Genomic DNA, 18,115 nt, shown 5'->3' with positions numbered 1-18,115 from the left:
GATGAATTCCACTGTAATGCATTGGAGTTTAAAGCAAGGCTATCATAGCTCTTCGCATATATTTCCCCTGGAGTTAGTCTAGTATTAATGAGCCAGGGAATGGTGATTTTTAGCTCTCACCTTCACATTGGCAAATCATTTTGACAAGACGCATACATCAGGGGATTTTTTTATTTCAGAGTGAAGTAACATAACTCAAATTCCAATCTTATTAAACATTCTGTACATTACCATCAAATACCACTGTGTGTTAGCAAAGAAGCTGTTGATAATGTTCAACCTCAGTTTTCATTTAAGCCTGGGGGAGTAGCAAAGAGGTTAGAGTGCAGCAGAAAGCTTGGGAAATGCCGGAGAACTAGCTTGAAGAGTCAGGCATCCAGGAAGGCAACTTGCAGAGCATTAAAACGCAGGAAGTCAGGAAGCAGAATCAAAGAGAGAATTAAACAAGGCTCAGGGAGCATATGAGGAAGAGATTTTTAAAAGAATAGTGGGGAGAGACCCCAACAGAAGGGAAGCAGCAGCAGAGAGCTACGGACCAGTAAAAAAAACCATTGGAAAAGCTTAACCCTCTGAATGGTGGCATTTTCCAGTGTACTAGTCACTGAGTACTTAGGAAGATTTGTATGTACCTGCTCCAGTGATTACAAGGAACAACAGAGAGGTCTGGAAAAGATTAAGCAACACATTGACAATCCAGAAGGACAATGGAAACGGACGAGCAGGGAGAGGTCCTGACCCCACAGGAATCATAGCACAAATATTAAATTGATTTTACTTGAGGCACTTCCCTTTGCTTCTTTAGAGAAGACGTACCTCAGTTCCGTATGTGCACTATGACATATAAATAGGAGCCGATCTTCAATTCCTTGACAGCTGGAGAATAATGTAGGTTTTATGTGAGCCCAGCAACCATATATCCTCGCTCTAAAGTTAATAGCAATGCAATCAATGTCTGAGTTCCTTAGCAGATACGTAGAAACATGTTGAATAACAACCGCAAAAAAAATCTCCAGGTCCAAAACACATCCTCCTCTTCGAAGCCCTGCCACATGGCTGATCAATTCCCAGAGAGCAGGAGAAAGATGGCAAACAGATGATCCCAGCCGTTTTAGTCGGAAGATGGCTCTACATAGTGTGTATATGTCAGAACTGCACCTACTCAGGACAGGCTTTGCCATTTAATCCTGACTACATAAAAACCAAACATACTCAAAGAAAGCCAAGCATATGCTCTTTGTTGAGGTTACGTATGGGCCAGGTGCCAAGTTTTATACCAAAGTTGGGTCCTAGCGGCGTCGCAGCTTGAGCATTAGACTGGGACACAGGAGACCTGGGGTCTAAACCCTGCCTGGTCACTAGTCTGCTGGGTGACCTCGGGCGAGTCTCATCTCTGTGCCTCAGCTTCCCCACCTCTCAACTGGCAATACTGACCTCCTCTGAGAAGTGCTTTGAGGGGTATGGCTGGCCAGCATCCCATGCTGCTGGGAAGGGGCAGTCTCACCCCACACTGGCTCATGCGATGGATGTCTGCCAGCCTCTCCCGGGGCCACCCGCCACGCTCTGGAAGGCGCCAGAGCAGCAGCTGGTACCTAGGCAGGCTGCTGCTGCACCAGGTGGGGGTCAGTGTCAGGGCAACAGGGAGCCACCAAGGTCCCATACTGACTCGGGGGGGGGGGGTGAAGTGAACCCCCTCAGTTGCCGGGGGGGGGGGGGGGCCACAGAGGGCAGGGGTTGCCTGAGGCCTTCCCTCGCTGGTGGGGGTCCTGCCCCCATAGCCCCACCCCGCAAGGAGCACTGGGCGTGGCTACCTAGGAAGGGGCGGAGTTAATGGGTCGGGGGCGGAGCGTTTTGTTACCACGCCCCCCCCGCCGCGCGCTCCGCCTCGCTCCCAACCGGACACGCGCAAGATGGCGACTGCGACTCCGACAGAGGTAGCTCCCGGCGGTCTGCCCTGACGGGCCTCCGCCGCCATGTTGGTGAGGGCGGGTGCGGCGCTGCTAGGTCTGCCCCGCAGCCCCCGCCCGTGGGTAGGTGGGGGCGCCCCTCCCCCACCCGCAGCTGTTCGGTGCTTCCCGCTCAGCCGCGCGCTCCTGCGCGTGCAGGGGCCCGAGGCGGCCACCTTCCTGCAGGGGCTGCTCACCAATGACGTGGAGCGACTGGTGTCGGGTGGGGCGGACCGTCCCCCGGAGGGCGGGGCTCCCTCGCCACAGAGCTCGCCCCCGCCACGCGCTCAGTACACGCATGCGCTCAACGTGCAGGGCCGGTGCCTCTATGATATCATCCTCTACAGGTGAGACCAATGCAAGGCGGGCGTGGGGGGGGGGAAGGAATGGGCAAGACTTGGAAGAGACCATTGCTAGAGTCAGTACCACTATTTTGCTAATAGGGGAACTGATGAGTTTGCTTGCTGTGAAGTCAGATGTGGACGCAGTGTCCCTAATTGTATAACTTGGCCAGATTTGGTGCGTGCAAAGTTAATTTAAGACCTCATTGAGCAAAACAATTAAGCCCTGGAAATGGGTGCAGTTTAAATTAAGCATGTGTTTAAGTATCTTGCTCATTTGGGGCCTTCTTAGATTATTTGGTGTGATTTTTTTTAAAAAGGTCACTAAAGTCATGAGCCCACTGCAAATTAAAGCAACCTTACAATAATAAACTTGCTGGCCCATGCCATGGAGGGAGAGATGCCTTTGTTTCACGTTTGCAATGGTGGTTTATTATGCATAACTGTTGGGGAAAAAATCCTGTTGAAAAATGGTGGTGGTCTTTTAATGTCAACTAGGTATAGCTAATGTTACAGGGCCTGAACTTGCCTATGTCCATGGTCAACTTTATGCATTAGTGATGCTAAAATCAATGGGACCACTAACTGTGTAAAGTCAAGTGCATGTGTAAGTCTTTGCAGGATCTGGGCCATATCAGTCCTACAACATGCATTAGTTTAGCTTTTCTTGTTCATTTAAAAAAAAAAAAAAAGGTGGATGAAAGGTCTCATCTTTCCCCGTTTAAATTAATTTGTATTGTTTTGTTCTCCCTTCACTTCTGTTCTTCAGAGGTAATTCCTGTCACTAGTATTTAAGAATTTTTGTGTATTTCCCATTTCACATACAGTAATCCCCCAAGATGTTTCATGCAGTTTATCGTAGTTACATGTCTTTTTTTTAATCTGTAAATAGTGCTGGCACAATGGACTCTTGATTGCCGGGTGGAGTCTGTACGCATTAGCACAATGTAAATAAGTAATAATGAGGTGCCTGTTCCTAATGCATCAATCACTACAGTACTGAAGCACCAACTCTAAAAATGTACTATGATGATATACGAACATATTGGCTCTGATTTTTCCACTGCCTTATGCAGTCATTTACATCTGTGCAAACTTGGTTTAAACGGCTACCAGAGTAGAATGGCAGTGTTTCACAACTCCTTAACATAATTATAAGGAGTGACAAATTGGGCCCTTGGATATTCTCAGCTCAGTTATTTTTATTACTTAACATTTATATTGTGGTCGTGCATGAAAGGCATAGAGAGATCAGGCCCCATTGTGATAGGCACTGTACAAAAACATACAGTTGTTGCCCATAACAAGTGGATGATATGAACAAGCAGGCCAGGGTAGGGGAAACAGGATAACTAATATAATAGAATGTGTGCAGTTCTTAGCTATTCAGTAGTAGTGATCACAGGCTTCATCTTCCTAGTTGTGATCAGGTTACAGTTTAATCTACACATTATGGAAGGCGTAATTTTGAGGAGGGACTTCAAGGAGGGCAGTGGTGGATTTAGAGTTAGAGGGGCCCTGTGCCACCCTCATTTTTGAGGGCCCCCCCTTGGGACCCAGTCAAGAAAAAGCATTCTCCCTTATCTCCCTCCCCCCCCATTTTTCATTATTTTTTCCGTCATCCTCCTCCTATAAGTAATAGGAAGTAAATGAAAATAAAGTGAGGTACCTTGATGAGGGCAGGGGGTTGGGGTGCAAGAGGGGGTGTGGGGGTTGGGCTCTGGGCAGGGGGTTGGGATGTGGGAGGGGGTGAGGGGTGTAGGCTCTGGGAGAAAGTTTGGGCGCGGGCTCTGGGCTGGGACAGGGGATTGGGGTGCGGGAGGGGTCAGGGGGGCAGCGCGGCTCCCAAAGCAACATGCATACCCCTCTGGCAGCGGCTCCTAGGCGGGCAGGGGAGGGGAGGCTAGGGGGTCTCTGCACGCCGCTGCATGCAGGCGCCACCCCCACAGCTCCCTTTGGCCGCAGTTCCCAGCCAATGGGAGCTGCGGAGGTGGCGCTCGGAGCGGGAGCAATGCGTGGAGACACTCCCCCCAGGGGCTGCAGGGACATGCTGGCTGCTTCTGGGAGTGGAGTGGTGTGGAGGGAGGGAGGCAGCGCGGGCAGGGAGCTGCCCTAGCCATGCTGCTGGTATGTCTCTGCACACCCCTTTTGGGGAGGGGGGCAGCAGGTCTTCGTGCACTATCTGGGGCGGGAGCAGTGTGTGGAACCTCCCCCCTCCCCCCTCCCATCACGCCAGGAGCACACAGAAATGTGCCAGCAGCCAGCCACTTCCGGGAGCGGCGTGGGGCCACGGCATGCAGGCAGCCTGCCTGCCTGAGCCCTGCTGTGCTGCCAGCCAGGACTGGGGGGCACGTTGCCAGATGAGATTTGTCCTGCATTTTGGGGACCCCCCTGTCATGGGGGTCCGCGTGCCACCGCACTGTTTGTTTCATGGCAAATCCACCTCTGAAGGAGGGTAAAATGATGGCTTACTGGGACTGGGAGTCTTTTCCCACTCATTGAAGGGGGGCAGATATGGGTGAAAACACATTTGTCAGAGCAGTGGAGAATTGGGTGCTCACGGCTGGCATCGTTGAGAGCAAAGGCAGGAGTTTACCTTACAATAATAGAATAACTTGGATAGGTTTGGTGGGACTTGGTGAATCTACGTCTAGATTTCCATTCCTATATGATTTTACAATTTTGTTTGGTTTCCTTTTTTTTTTTTAAACAGAAAAAAGTATGGTGCAAATATTTCATAGTTGTCCAAAAGGTTGAGTACTGCCCATATCAGCACCAGTAGCATTCAGTAAATTCTGCATATCATTGGACTTGGCTCAGGATTAAGGTAAAAAGCTCTGCTGAAACTACTTCTTCTGTTTCTTTTAACGTTGGATGTGTTACTTTTTCAGGCTTCATGAAAGTCAAGAAGAGGAACCAAATATCCTGCTGGAGTGTGACTGCTCAATGCTGGATTCTGTTCAAAAGCATTTGAAATTGTACAAGATCCGGAGGAAAGTAGATGTAGCCCCCTGCCTTGATCTCTCGTTGTGGGCAGTCATCCCAGAGGAACAGTCTGGAGATGTTTCCAGTATCCTTGATAAATGTGCAGACAAAACTTTGGTTTTAACTCCTGATCCCAGAGCAGAAGTCATGGGTTGGAGATTGATTACAAACAAAGAGGAAAATCCACTAGAAATTGTCCCTGGAAGTCATATAGGAAATATTAGCGATTATCATAGGCACAGGTACAAACAAGGTAAAGCCGATTTAAGTTTTATACGCTAGTGTATTAGCAAAATGAGGGAGATGTTTGTTACTGTGAGAACTCCATACTCAAGATCTAATGCAAGACACTAGAAGTTAAATGCTAATTATTGGATGTCTGAATGTGTTTGCTGACAGGGTAGTAAATACAGCTCTTGTTTAATACTTTTGGACTAAATTTGATTTAGTAACTATAACTATATTTTGAATACAGTATCCAGCTGCTGGAGTTTTTAATACATGTATGGATGTGGGCATGCCTATAGGATTACTGGTTTCCATATGGTCAGACATTTTTGTGGTTTGAGTCATTTTGATTATTTTTGGAATATTAACTGTGCTTGCTTGTTTGTTTGCCTGTTGCTGTGGGGAAAAAAAAAACAAACTTGGCCTGTTTAGTAAAAATGTATGACTGGATTCATAAAGAAATTTACGATCAAAGCGATATGTATTTGCTTTGAGTTGGTAACTAAGATACTGCAATCTCATGTGTGTGGGTTCACCATTGTGCCCATGCAGAGCCCTGTTGACTTCCATGGGACTCCAGCCAGGCATCAGATGAAACGAATCACTGGACAGGAAGTTGCATTTAATGTGGGCAAAGGGAGAAATGTAGTATATATTCTTGGTTCTTCAAAGGGGCTAATTTCCCAAAGCTGAGGAAAATTATAAGTGAAGTTGATGGAAAGGGAAAATTTAGACAGAGAAATGTGAATGAAGATTGAGAGTTCTTTAAGAAGAGTTTATTAGATGGCCAAAAAGCCACGATTCCACAATCAAGAAAAAGGACAATTTTGGCCAAAAGTCTATCCTGGTTCAGCTGCAGAGCAAAGACAGTAATTATAAATAAAGCAACATATAACCAAAGGAAAAAGGAGGAATAGATAACTTCTCATTTATATTTATTGTTATTAAGTGTGGATAATAAGGGGAGTTAAAGTCATCAGGGAAGAATCTATGGCTGGCAGGGCTAAGGACAATAAGGAGATTTTACTTAAAATCAAATGTATTAGGAACAAAAGAAATCCAAGAAATGGTATAAGCCCATAGATGGAGATGGTAAAATTATTAATAATGATGCAGAAAAGGCAGAAATGTTCAATAGATATTATTCTCTGTATTTCGAAAGAAGCAGAATGGTGTACTTGCATCATATACGTCTGATGAAGTACTTTACATTCTATTAGTAACTAAGGAGGATGTTAAACATCATCCACTAGATATTAACAGGCCTGGATAACTTGAACTCAAGGGTCCTAAAACAGTTGGGTGAAGAGCTCTGCCCACTGATGTTAATTTTTAATTAATCTTGGAATGCCAGGGCAATTTCAGAAGACTGGTAGAGTGCTGATGTTGTGCCAGTATTCCAAAAAGGCAAGGAAGATGATCTGAATAACTATAGGCTGGTTAGCTTGACAAATCCTAGGCAAATGAATGGAAAATCTGAAATGAGATTCAATTGATAAAGAATAAAAGGATAGGAATATAATTAATGCCAGTCAATGTGGTTTTATGAAAAATAGGTCTCGTCAAACAAACCTGATTTCATTCTTTGATGAGATTACAAGTGTGGTTGACTTCTATAAGGTAATTGACTTAGTAATGCATGATATTCTGATTTAGAAAAGTGAGCAGTATACAGTGTCAGCAAAGCACTAATTAAATGGCTTAAGACCTGGCAGACAGACAGATTGCAAAGTATTTGTCACTGGGAAATCATCACTAAATGGGTTTGGTCCTAGTGGGATTCGTGCTAGGCCCAGTGTTATTCAACACTTTATCAATGATCTGGAAGTAAATATAAAATCGCTGTGGCCGACACAAGGATTGACAGAGATAAATAATGATGAGGACAGGGCAGTCATACAGACTGGATCTGGAGCACTTGGTAAGCTTGGCACATTCAAACAAAAGGTATTTTAAAACAGCCAAATACGAAGTCAGACATCGAGAAACGGAATGTAGGCCATATTTCCAAAATGGGGGACTGTATCCTGGAAAGTAAACAAATGTAATCCTTGGGTATAAGGGAGAGTAGTGAGAGAGCAGGAGTGGGGAGGTGATTTTGCCTTCATGTCTGGCATTGGTGAGACCAACATGGGAATACTGTTGTCCACATATTTTAAAAGATTTTGAAAAACTAGAGAGACTGCATGAAAGAGCCACAAACATGATTTGAGAGCTGGAGAAAAATGTCTTCTAGCAACAGTCCTAGAACTCAATCTGTTTAGTTTATCGAAAAGAAGATGGAGAGGTGACACAATTAGTGTATAAGTATCTTCACGGGGAGGAAATGCCAGGTACTAATGGGCTCTGTAATCTAGTGGAGAAAGGCATAATATGAAGTAATAGCTGGAAGCTGAAGCCAGACAAATTCAAACTGAAGATAAGGCACAAACTTAATAGCGAGGGAGGCTGGTTAACCACTGGAACAAACTACTAAGGAAAGTGCTGGATTCTCCATCTCTTGTTGTCTTCATATCAAGACTGGATGCCTCTCTGGAAGATACACGTTAGTCAAACATAAGTTATTGGGAGCAATACAGGGATAACTGGGTGATATTTAATAGCCTGTGATATACAGGAGCTCAGACTAGATGATCTAATTCCCCTCTTTTGGCCTTAAACTTTACAGGGTCTGCCCTTCCAGATCAGATTACAGGACAGGATCAGAGCCTGTCTTAACCACAGTTCTAGGTTTAAAAAATAAAGAAGAGGACTTGCGGCCTAATTTTCATAGGTACCGAGCACCTGAAGCTCCTACTGAAAATTAGTCTACTATTGGATAATAACAGGAAATACTTCAGTTAAACTATATTTTTACCTTAAGTATTTAATATATTAGAGTCTGAGCTCCTACAGTATAATGAATCTGTGGTCATAATGAAGATGGGTGCATAGTTTTTAATGGATCCACACTGAGTATTTCCTTTACTAATCTGTCATCAGAAGTTATTTATATTGTCAAAAAGGAGAAAATATTAATGTTTCCATAAAGCTGTTATTAACTAATTTGATGTTTTTTATTTCTCTGTATGCCCTGACTTTTAAGATAAAACATATAATTGGGCCGTTTGCTGAAGAGGTATTTTCATTTGACCATCCTATGTTTATTACATAGCTTTTGACCAAAAATAACTCTTTTTTTGACCCTAAAGTCTACTTATGTGATTAAGGTGAGCAGGATATGGCCCTCTGTATTAAATGTATACAAGTTCATTTGGGTCCAGGTTTTGACTGCCTGGTTTTGACTGCCCTCCATTTCAGTAGTGTGCTTGTGAATGCTTAAAACGTCAGTAGATCAGGCTCTGATACAGCTTTTTGGCTCACCTTTTAAATCAGCATTTGCTAGCCCTGCTCAGTGATGACTAGTGATTTCAACTTGGGTCTCCAACCAAAGTATTGAAAAACCAGTAACTTCAAACTATTTCTACTTTTTTTTTTTTTTCCAAATTACAATTTTCAGCGAACAAGATAGATGCTAAAAGTGCTATATATTGTGAGAGCCTGACAAAACTTACCAGTTACTTCTATTTTCCCCCCAGGAATAGCTGAAGGTGTAAAAGACATCCCCCCAAGAGTAGCCTTGCCACTGGAATCCAACCTGGCCTACATGAATGGCATCAGTTTTACCAAAGGCTGTTATATTGGGCAGGAGTTAACAGCTAGGACCCACCACATGGGTGTCATCCGCAAACGCCTATTGCCAGTGCAGCTTTCAGCTCCTTTGCCATTGGGAAGCATTCCCGAGGGTGCTGCGATCTTAACTGAATCGGGAAAATCAGCTGGCAAGTACCGCGCTGGTGGAGATGAACTTGGCATAGCTTTGCTGCGATTAGCTAACATAAATGAGCCACTTCATATCAATTTACCAGGCGACACTAGTGTGAACCTTACTGCATCTATACCTAACTGGTGGCCAAAAACTACCAACAAATAAATGAGGAATCCTGTGTGGCACATCTGCCTTACTTAACAAACTTTGTCTGATAGGCTGGGAAATTCATTCACTCTCTCACTCCCTTCCATCATGTTTTCCTTTGTCTTTACCTTTTATTTGCAGCACTTGAGCAGTGTGTATTACAAAAGGGTCCTTGGGAACTGGGCCAAAAGGCAGAAGGAACCTGATGCATCATCGAGTCACTGACAAATCAAGGGCTAAGTGGAGAAGCACATAGGAGAGCAGAGAAATATTCAGCAAAGTCTTGTAAAGTTCAGGAGCAGGAGTTTCTGCTGCTTGCTTCCCCTTAAGGGAGAGGTGTATCGGGAGGGAGATTAAGGAGACTTGGGCTGTGCTGGGCAACTAGGCTCCATTCCTGAAGATCCTTGACCCAGCCACAGCACTCTTGTAGCCCATCCTCTCCCTCTGTGACCTGTACCATACTTCCCTCTTTGAAAGAGAGTGAAGACAGGCCAATTATTGCTGGTTGTATCAGTCCCATGGGAATTTGCATGGTACAGAGGAGATCTCTATACTGACTTCCACTAGCTGATTAGCTCACCCAAAACCAAGGTCCCACAGCTCTGCAGAGAGGGACTTCCGTGGGCTCTGGAACCATAGAGGAGCCTGTCACAGAGACACTGCTCCCCAGCTCTGTGTCTGGGAGCTTTGCTGGGAGTTTTTGGTTTCCTCCCATGACATAGTGGATGGTTACATATAGCTTGAAGAGTCTCTTTGTGGCAGAGGGAGGAGGCTTGGCATGGGTGAGGAATATTAAGGAGTCCAGTGGGGCTGCTAAGGAATCCAGCCCCTACTCTATGTGAGGGTGCCCTGGGTTTATTTGGGTGGTGCTGGATCTGGGCCCTGCTGCCCTCCATTGGATGGATCAAAACTTATTCTGAATATAGTGCTGCATATATTGAAATGCTGAAAGGGGAGGTGGGAATAGGAATTTTATCACAATATGTGTCAAATGTTTTTATGTCAGGATTATTTTTGTGGTATTGTAAGGCTTTTTAATAGCAGTGTGCTGCCCATTTCTTTCAATAGCGTGTGTTTTTGCTACACTCTGGCTAAAATGTTCACTGTGAACGTTCCTTGCATCAGGCTTTTCTGCACCGCTCCTAAATTGCTGATTGATGAGAGCTTTTTCTGTCATTACTGTTAACTCTCTTTGAAGGAATAGGAATGGATTGTACTCTGTCTGCATTTGAAATAAGAATTTTGCTTTTAATACTTGACCACATGGGCTAGCAATCTATGCAGATGCTGTAATATCAGTATGTACTCTACTGTTGCAAGGTCAGCAGAGGGAGCACAGTGGTCAATAGTATACCCACAGCTGCCCTGCCATGGCCAGGATACTGGTAATAAAGGCCTGGTCTATGCACAGGTTCATGTCGGGGTGTGATATTTACTGAAATAGGTAAGCCGATACAACCCCTAGTCTGCACACGATCATACTTGTATAAAGATGCCTTCCTCATCCTTTATGGGAATAAACTATATTGATATAAACTTTATACCAGTATAAGTGGTTTAAATTTGTCAGCAAATGTTGAGGTTTTGGTTGGCGGAAATCACAAATAAGGGTACGTATATGCTAGAAATGCTACAATGATACAGCTACAGCTATGCCACTGTAGTTTTAGGCACTTGCTACAGCCACAGAAAGGGTTCTTCTATCGATGTAGTAAATCCCCCTCTCTGAGAGGTGGTAGGTAGGTTTGACAGAAGAATTCTTCTGGTGACCTACCACTGTCTACACTGGGGCCTAGGTTGGCTTAACTATGTTGCACAGGATGTAAAATTTTTCACAGTCCTGAGTGATGTAGTTGAGCTGACCTAACTTTGTAGTGTTGATGAGGCCTGAGTGTAGATGTATGCAAAACTGTGCTGCCAAAAGGAAACTTTCACTGGCAAAACTTTCTAGTGTACACCAGGCCTAAGTGTAGCCATGCTAAGGAGGTTGTACCACTTTAAATATACAAGTATAGTTAATAGTTAAAAGAGTACAACTTTCTGTGTAGACAAGCCTAAATAAAGGTACTAAGAACACATAAATAAAATATTAGGACCATGTGCCTTGTGATTCTTAAAAAAAAAAAAAAAAGTGCCCAAAACCTTCAGGAGGCAGCCAAAACCCCAGGCGGTATGACTGTTCCCACACAATCTCTTCAAAGCCAATGAAGGGACATGTCCCCTCCCCAAGGTGAGATGTCCACTCCTTCCCTGCCAACATGAATCTCAGCCCCATAGAGGGCTCTCTCTGGGGGATGGGGGACAGTGCCACAAATATGCATGAGGGAGTAACAATCCTGCCTTTGATAAGAAAATGCTGAGTAGAGCCTGTGCAGTGCCCTATGGATCTGAGGCCTGCTTGCCATGCACACTCCATGCCCTGTTCTTCCCAGCTGTCTAACTCTTTTGCCCTAAACTAGGGGGTTTTCCAGGCCCGCACTTTCCTCACTGCTTCACTACTGCCCCCATCCTCCCAACAGCTTCATGTGGCCCCCAAACAAGGCCTTCGGGTTAGTCCCTACTGCTGGCTCTTACTGAGGGTTTCTCTAGCCACCTTACTTCCTGGGTGCTCAAACCTGCACCCAATAATTTGGGGCCTCTTTGACTGCTGCTACTTCATGTTGGCTACTGCTGCTTTTTCCATCTTTGCACCTCTTCCCCCCCACCCCACTCCGGGCCTCCTCTTCCTCACTCCCTCTAACCCCAAACTAATTTATAGAAGCTGTGTGTATTTTTTTTAAGTAAATAATGTGAACTCAGAAGTGAGGTGTAGGGAAGAGGAGTGAGGGGGATGAATGAGTAGGGTCCTGATTGAATGGGTCTGGAAGGGGCCCAAGATGATGAACTAGCCCTGTTTAATATTTGTTTGAAATAACCATTGTCCAAAGAGCATTTCATCATTGCCTTGCTGTAGCCATTACTGTGAAGTGAAATGTGTATGAAAAATGCTTATATTCGTTAAAACTCCTCAGGCTTGCTGTAAAAGGAATCTGTGGAATTACTCATTAAAAGTTAGCTATGTCAATGATTTAATATTGGTGCTTCTGTGTGATTGGCCTGTAGGTTAGGTGGAGTTGCACAGACAAAGGTCTTTTATTTTTCAGTGATAGTAGTATGTTATGTTGGCAGCTGTGCTTGTCTTCACAGAAGGGTTCTGCTCATATGCCCACTGTAGTCAATGTGGTCTTAGCCCATTCTGGATCAATGTCAAGATGTTAAATTAAGCATCCTCTAACTACCGGAACAGGAAGTTAAAGATGAACTGGAAGTCTTGTTACCTGTCAAGACCGAGTTCACTTTCTGCTGTTTCTCCTGCAACGGATGATATCATTAATACCTTAAAGAACAAGAAGGTGCACAAGAAGGGTTGTTTTAGGTGGTCAGTAAGCCAGCTCCTTGTGCTTTTTATATAAAATCTCCACGTGCAGTTTGGGATCATCATTTTTCTTAATTAAAAAAAAAATCGGTTTTTCTTTAAAGATTACCCGTTACTATTGGACAGGAGCAGGGGGTAGCTGCAATCTCTTGGCCACTGTTGTGCCTCCCTTCTTAATGCCAGTACAACTACCTGTGTTTTAACTAGCACTGATCTTGAAGACTTGTCCTATTAACCGTGTATGATGAGTGCCAAGTTTGCCTGACAGTCATCATTCTGACGCTACAAAACTAAAATGCCTTTGGGATATAAGAAAATTGATAAAGAATCATAGAAATGTAGGACTGGAAGGGACCTCAGTCTAGTCCAGTCCCCTGCACTGAGACCATCCCTGACATGTGTTTGTCTAACCTGTTTTTAAAACCCTCCAAGAAGTAATATTACGTGTGTTAAATATTTAAAAATAAAAGCATCTATTAAGGCACAAGAGGAATGGGACTATAAAAGATAAAAGGAATCCTTCTCAGTGACAGCAATTGTCCCAGTATTCTTCAGTTACAGATAGGGTTAAAAATCTAATTATCATTGTGAAATAAGTTACCTTTTTTTGTTTGTTTGTTATTAAAATGTTTATTGGCAGCTCCCATTTGAAGTGTTCCATCCAAGCTTTTCTAAACTCAACCCAAGTGTTAATCTTGATGAGTGTACTGTTGTGCAGAAGTACTCCAAGTTGTCCAAGGTAATAAAAGTCCAATTTAGCCTGTTACATAAAATTGTTTATAAAGTCAGCAAAAGTTAGACACTGTTTTCTAGGGTTACATTTTAAAGAATGTTGACGCAGCTTGAAATGGCTACCTTCTTGTTTACCTATTAAGTGAGAGATCAAACAGACTTAGTCAAATAATAATTACTCTATTCTTGCTGAAAGTCTTGTCATGAAATCCATCAATGAGACATATAAGTGATGCTTGGCTACTTACCCACGAAGGAAAAAAATGAAAAAAGGCCTCTATTTTCATTTATTTTGGGCAAGGATATTTTTGTGCGATTCAAGAATTGTTTGGCTGTGGTATTGACATAGGAATGAGTCCCTGAAGAGTCTTTTTAGTGCAGTCTTTTTAGATTATGTAAGATTCCTCAGTATCAGTCAGTTCTTAGGTTGCTTATAGAGTTTTTTGTTTTGTTTTTTTAAGCTTGAACTAGAAATTAACCTGTAGTGCTTTAGACTTTCTGGATTCTCTGAATGTGACGAAGGAGAGACTGTGTAGAATATGCTTACGCTGGTTTGTCAAGAAAAGCTTTTCCCTCCGCCACCAATTGCGCAAGCTCTTCTCAGAATATTTATATGGTACTACTGTATATGCACCAGGAATAAACACAGTTTCTTCTTTTCATGGGAGCCGTATCTATTATTTCAGCTACATACACACATTTCTTACTGCCTCTTAATATGTGAAAGGCTTTTATGTTACCAAGGGCTGGATATATATATTTTTTTAATAAACACAGATCACAATTTTCAAATGTGGATGCTTAAAGTTAGACACCTAAACACATAATATACGCAACTAACTGAAAATGGCTTGATTGTCAGAGATGTTAAGCAACACCCACTGGTATCAAAGGGAGCTGTGTGTGTTCAGTACTTCTGAAAATCTAACTGCTTTAGTTACATGCTTATTCATGCACTTAAGCACTTCCAGTTAGGCACCAAAGTTAGGAAAAAATGGCTTTGCTTGTTATGAGGTTGCATTGAAATATACCTTACAGGTGGTAAATAATTAGATGTACTCTATTAATCTTAAAATAAATTATTAGACTGACTGAAATGAAATAGATAAATCTATTACTCTCTGGAGACATATGTAATTTAATTAAATTTAACCTGAAGTGGTCAAAAATGGAAAATAACCAGTGGGCTTCTTTTTCCCTCCACAGTTTTTCACATGAACTAAAATGTTTGATGTTTTCTCACTACGTCTTTCAATGACTAATCTCAGCAAAAATTAAGAAAACAACCACTACAGAGAGAAAAACACATCACTGCAAGCACACTGCCACTAAAACACATTATTAAAGGCAGGGCTGATAGGACCACCTATTATTAAAATTGTTCAACATTTTCCATTATAAGACTCTGTTTTCAGTTTCTTATAACTTTTGCAAACTTTTACTGTCTGGGCTGAAATTTTCCATGCCAGGTTTCTGTGGCCAGTGGTATCGACTAAACGTTTGGGGAAATTTCAGCCAAAACAATTAATCCATTTCCAAGAATGATGCTAGGGAAAAATACATTGTTTTGCCTGTTAAAATCTAGCACCTCCATGGGGAAAAAAGATAACAAAGGCTCTACTGGGATAGTGCTTGGGGTCTCCTACAGACCCCCCCCCAGGATCCCGTTTGGATAGGGATAGGGAGCTCTACTATTTTTAATTAAATAAATGCTACTGGGAATTGAGTGATTATGGGAGACTTTAATTTCCCAGATATAGTTTGGAGGACTAGTGCTTCTAATAATGGTCGGGCCCAGATATTCCTCGATGTGAAAGTCAACAGACTGATTCACCAAACAGTCACCGAACCAACAAGAGGTGATAGCATTTTAGATTTAGTATTGGTAAGTATCAAGGACCTCATAGAAAAATTATTTGTAGAAGACAACCTTAGTTTGAGTGATTATGAGTTAATTCAGTTTAACTTAAATGGAAGGATAAACAAACATAGGTTGGCAACTAGAGTCCTGGATTTCAAAAGGGTAAACTTTTAGAAAATTAAGGAAATTAGTTAGAGAAGTGGAGTGGACTAACGTGGAGGAGGCTTGGAATTGCTTTAAGTCAAAGTTGCAAAAACCTGCAACCCAAGAAAGGAGAAAAAAGTGTAGAGAAGGGTTGCAGATGAAATTGGATGAACATCCATCTCAAATAGTTAATTAAAAAGCAGAAGGAATTCTACAAGGAATGGAAGAAGGGATGGATCAGCAAGGAAAGCTACCATTTAAAGGTCTGAAAGTTGGCGGGGGGATGAGAACTGTCAAAAGCCAAGCACAGTTGGACCTTTCACAGGAAATTAAAACAAATAGTAAGAGAGTCTTTGGCCATACAAAGAAAACTAGGAAAGAAGAAGTGGGACCGCTAAACAGTGAGGATGGTGAGGAGATTTAAAATAATCTAGGTGTGGTCCAACACCTAAATGAATGTTTTGCCTCAGTTTTTAACAGGGTAATGAGGAACTTGTGGGCAGTGGCTAATGGAAGAAGGATGTGGAAGCCAAACTCAAACAGTTTAGAGGGACTAAATTGGAGGGCCCTGATAATCTCCCTCCAAGAATATTAAAGGAACTGGCACATGAAATTGCAAGCCCAATAGCAAGGATTTTTAATGAATCTCTAACCTCGGGGGTTCTACTCTGACTTGAGAATTGCAAATACAGTACCCCTATTTATGAAAGGGGGAAAAAAGTGAACTACTGGCCAGTTAGTTTGACCTGAACTGTATGCAAGGTCTTAGAATAAATTCTGAAAGAGAGAGAAGTTAAGGATAAGGTCTACCTGATTGCCACAATTGGGGTCAGAAAGGAATTTTCCCTTAGGTCAGATGGCAGAGACCGTGGGGGGTTTTCACCATCATCTACAGCATGGGGTCACTTGCTGGTTTGAACTAGAATGAATTGTGGATTCTTTGTAACTTGAAGTCTTTAAATCAAGGTTTGAGAACTTCAGTCACTCAGCCAGAGGTTATGGGCCTATTTACAGGAGTGGGTGGGTCAGGTTCTGTGGCCTGTCACGTGTAGGGGGTCAGATTAGATTATCATAATGATCCTTTCTGTCCTTAAAGTCTATGTGTTGGAGCAGGGACTTGAAATTTGACAGGGAGTGAGTGGCCTTTGTGTCAAGGTTGTGCCTTTTGCTGTCTCCCTAAAAATCTGCCCAAATTTGTGCAAGATATAAGCCTTTGAAAATTTTCAATCACAGTTCATACAAGTGTAGTAGAGATTTCTTAGATTTTAGCAGCTAAATTCAGTGATGATTCTGTAAGCACTGGCATGCTCCATCATAGGCTCGAGCAGGACTCTTACTGCAGTTACATCTCTGTGCTGCGGGTCCTGGTCCACAACTGGCTCTCAGGTTCCCAATCTCACTCCTCACGTGCGATGGACTGCACCTTCAGTCTTTGCACCGAGTGACCCCGGCTGTAAGGGGAAGTCTGGTGGGTGGGATGTGGGTGGAACATGCCTCTAAGGGTTTGACTGCTTTTGATTTAGAAACACAGAAAGCCAAGTAGTTTTTCCACAATAAGCAGGTGAGTGCAGCCTCAACCCAGCCTGCAGGTCGATGGCTGCCCTGCACTTCGCTCCAGAGCAGCCAGTTAGTGCAGACACTGACAGTGGCTTTCACAGGCACACACTTGGCTGCTGGGAATGGGCCCCACACTTCTCATTTCACACCAGGAGTTGGGCATGGAACTGTGAGCACCATGAGAACTGGAGCTGGGTGAGGAAACAAGGCCCTAGCCCAGGCCCTATACTTGGGTCACAAAGTAACTCCTGGTGTGGGCACGCTGCTCCTATCCTGTGTAATGGTTTGCTCCAACTCCCCCACACTCTCTTCTAATCCTGAAATGGTTTGCCCCAACCCCCTCCCAAATTCTTCTAAACCATGAAATGCGTCATCCCAAACCCCGGCCCCATTCTGACCCGACATGGTTTACCCTCACTTCCCTCCCGCTGCCCCTGAAATGGTTTGCCCCAACCCCCTCTTTTCCTTCCCAGCCCTGATAGGGTTTGCCCCTCCCTCCGCCGCATACACCCTTCTAACCCTGAAATGGTTTGCCCTCAATCCCCCTCTCTTCGCCCTGCTAACTCTGAAATGGTTCGTCCCAGGCCCCTCACACTGCGCCCCTTCTAACCCTGCTCGTCTCAGGCCCCGCCTCCCACAATAATTTATCCCAGCGACCGATCCCACTCTCATCCCCCCACCCTCCATTGGTTGTCAAGGAGCTTTTCCTTCCCCTCCCGCGCGCTCTTCATCCCGCTCTCCTCGCAGATTGGGCGACCGGGAGGGTGGGAAGGCGCGCGCGCTGAGAGGGGAGCGCGACGAGGGAGGCAGTTAGCTGCTCCACCCCCACCCTCCCCCAGCCTGGCTCCCGCCTCGCCTCGCGCCCGACGCGGGGCGGGGCGGCTGGGGAGCCGCTCACCTGTCCGTGGGTGAAGTGGGCTCGGCGGGCGCCACCATCCCGCGCCCGGGCGAAGG

The 18,115-nt window shown here is 44.1% G+C and overlaps 1 protein-coding gene across 1 annotated transcript; it reads left to right on the top strand.

Annotated features, from left to right (window-relative positions):
• Positions 1-165: 165 nt before the first annotated feature.
• Positions 166-14,261, top strand: IBA57 (iron-sulfur cluster assembly factor IBA57). The gene is made up of 3 exons (XM_007055563.4): positions 166-2,290; positions 5,176-5,522; positions 9,076-14,261. The coding sequence occupies exons 1-3, from the start codon at positions 1,971-1,973 to the stop codon at positions 9,468-9,470; spliced, it is 1,062 nt and encodes a 353-aa protein (XP_007055625.3). The 5' UTR covers positions 166-1,970; the 3' UTR covers positions 9,471-14,261.
• Positions 14,262-18,115: the final 3,854 nt, after the last annotated feature.

Source organism: Chelonia mydas, chromosome 2 (assembly GCF_015237465.2).
Source record: "Chelonia mydas isolate rCheMyd1 chromosome 2, rCheMyd1.pri.v2, whole genome shotgun sequence".
Classification (NCBI taxonomy): domain Eukaryota; kingdom Metazoa; phylum Chordata; order Testudines; family Cheloniidae; genus Chelonia; species Chelonia mydas.
Note: the sequence above shows the minus strand (reverse complement) of the source record. Positions and strands in the feature narration are given on the sequence as shown.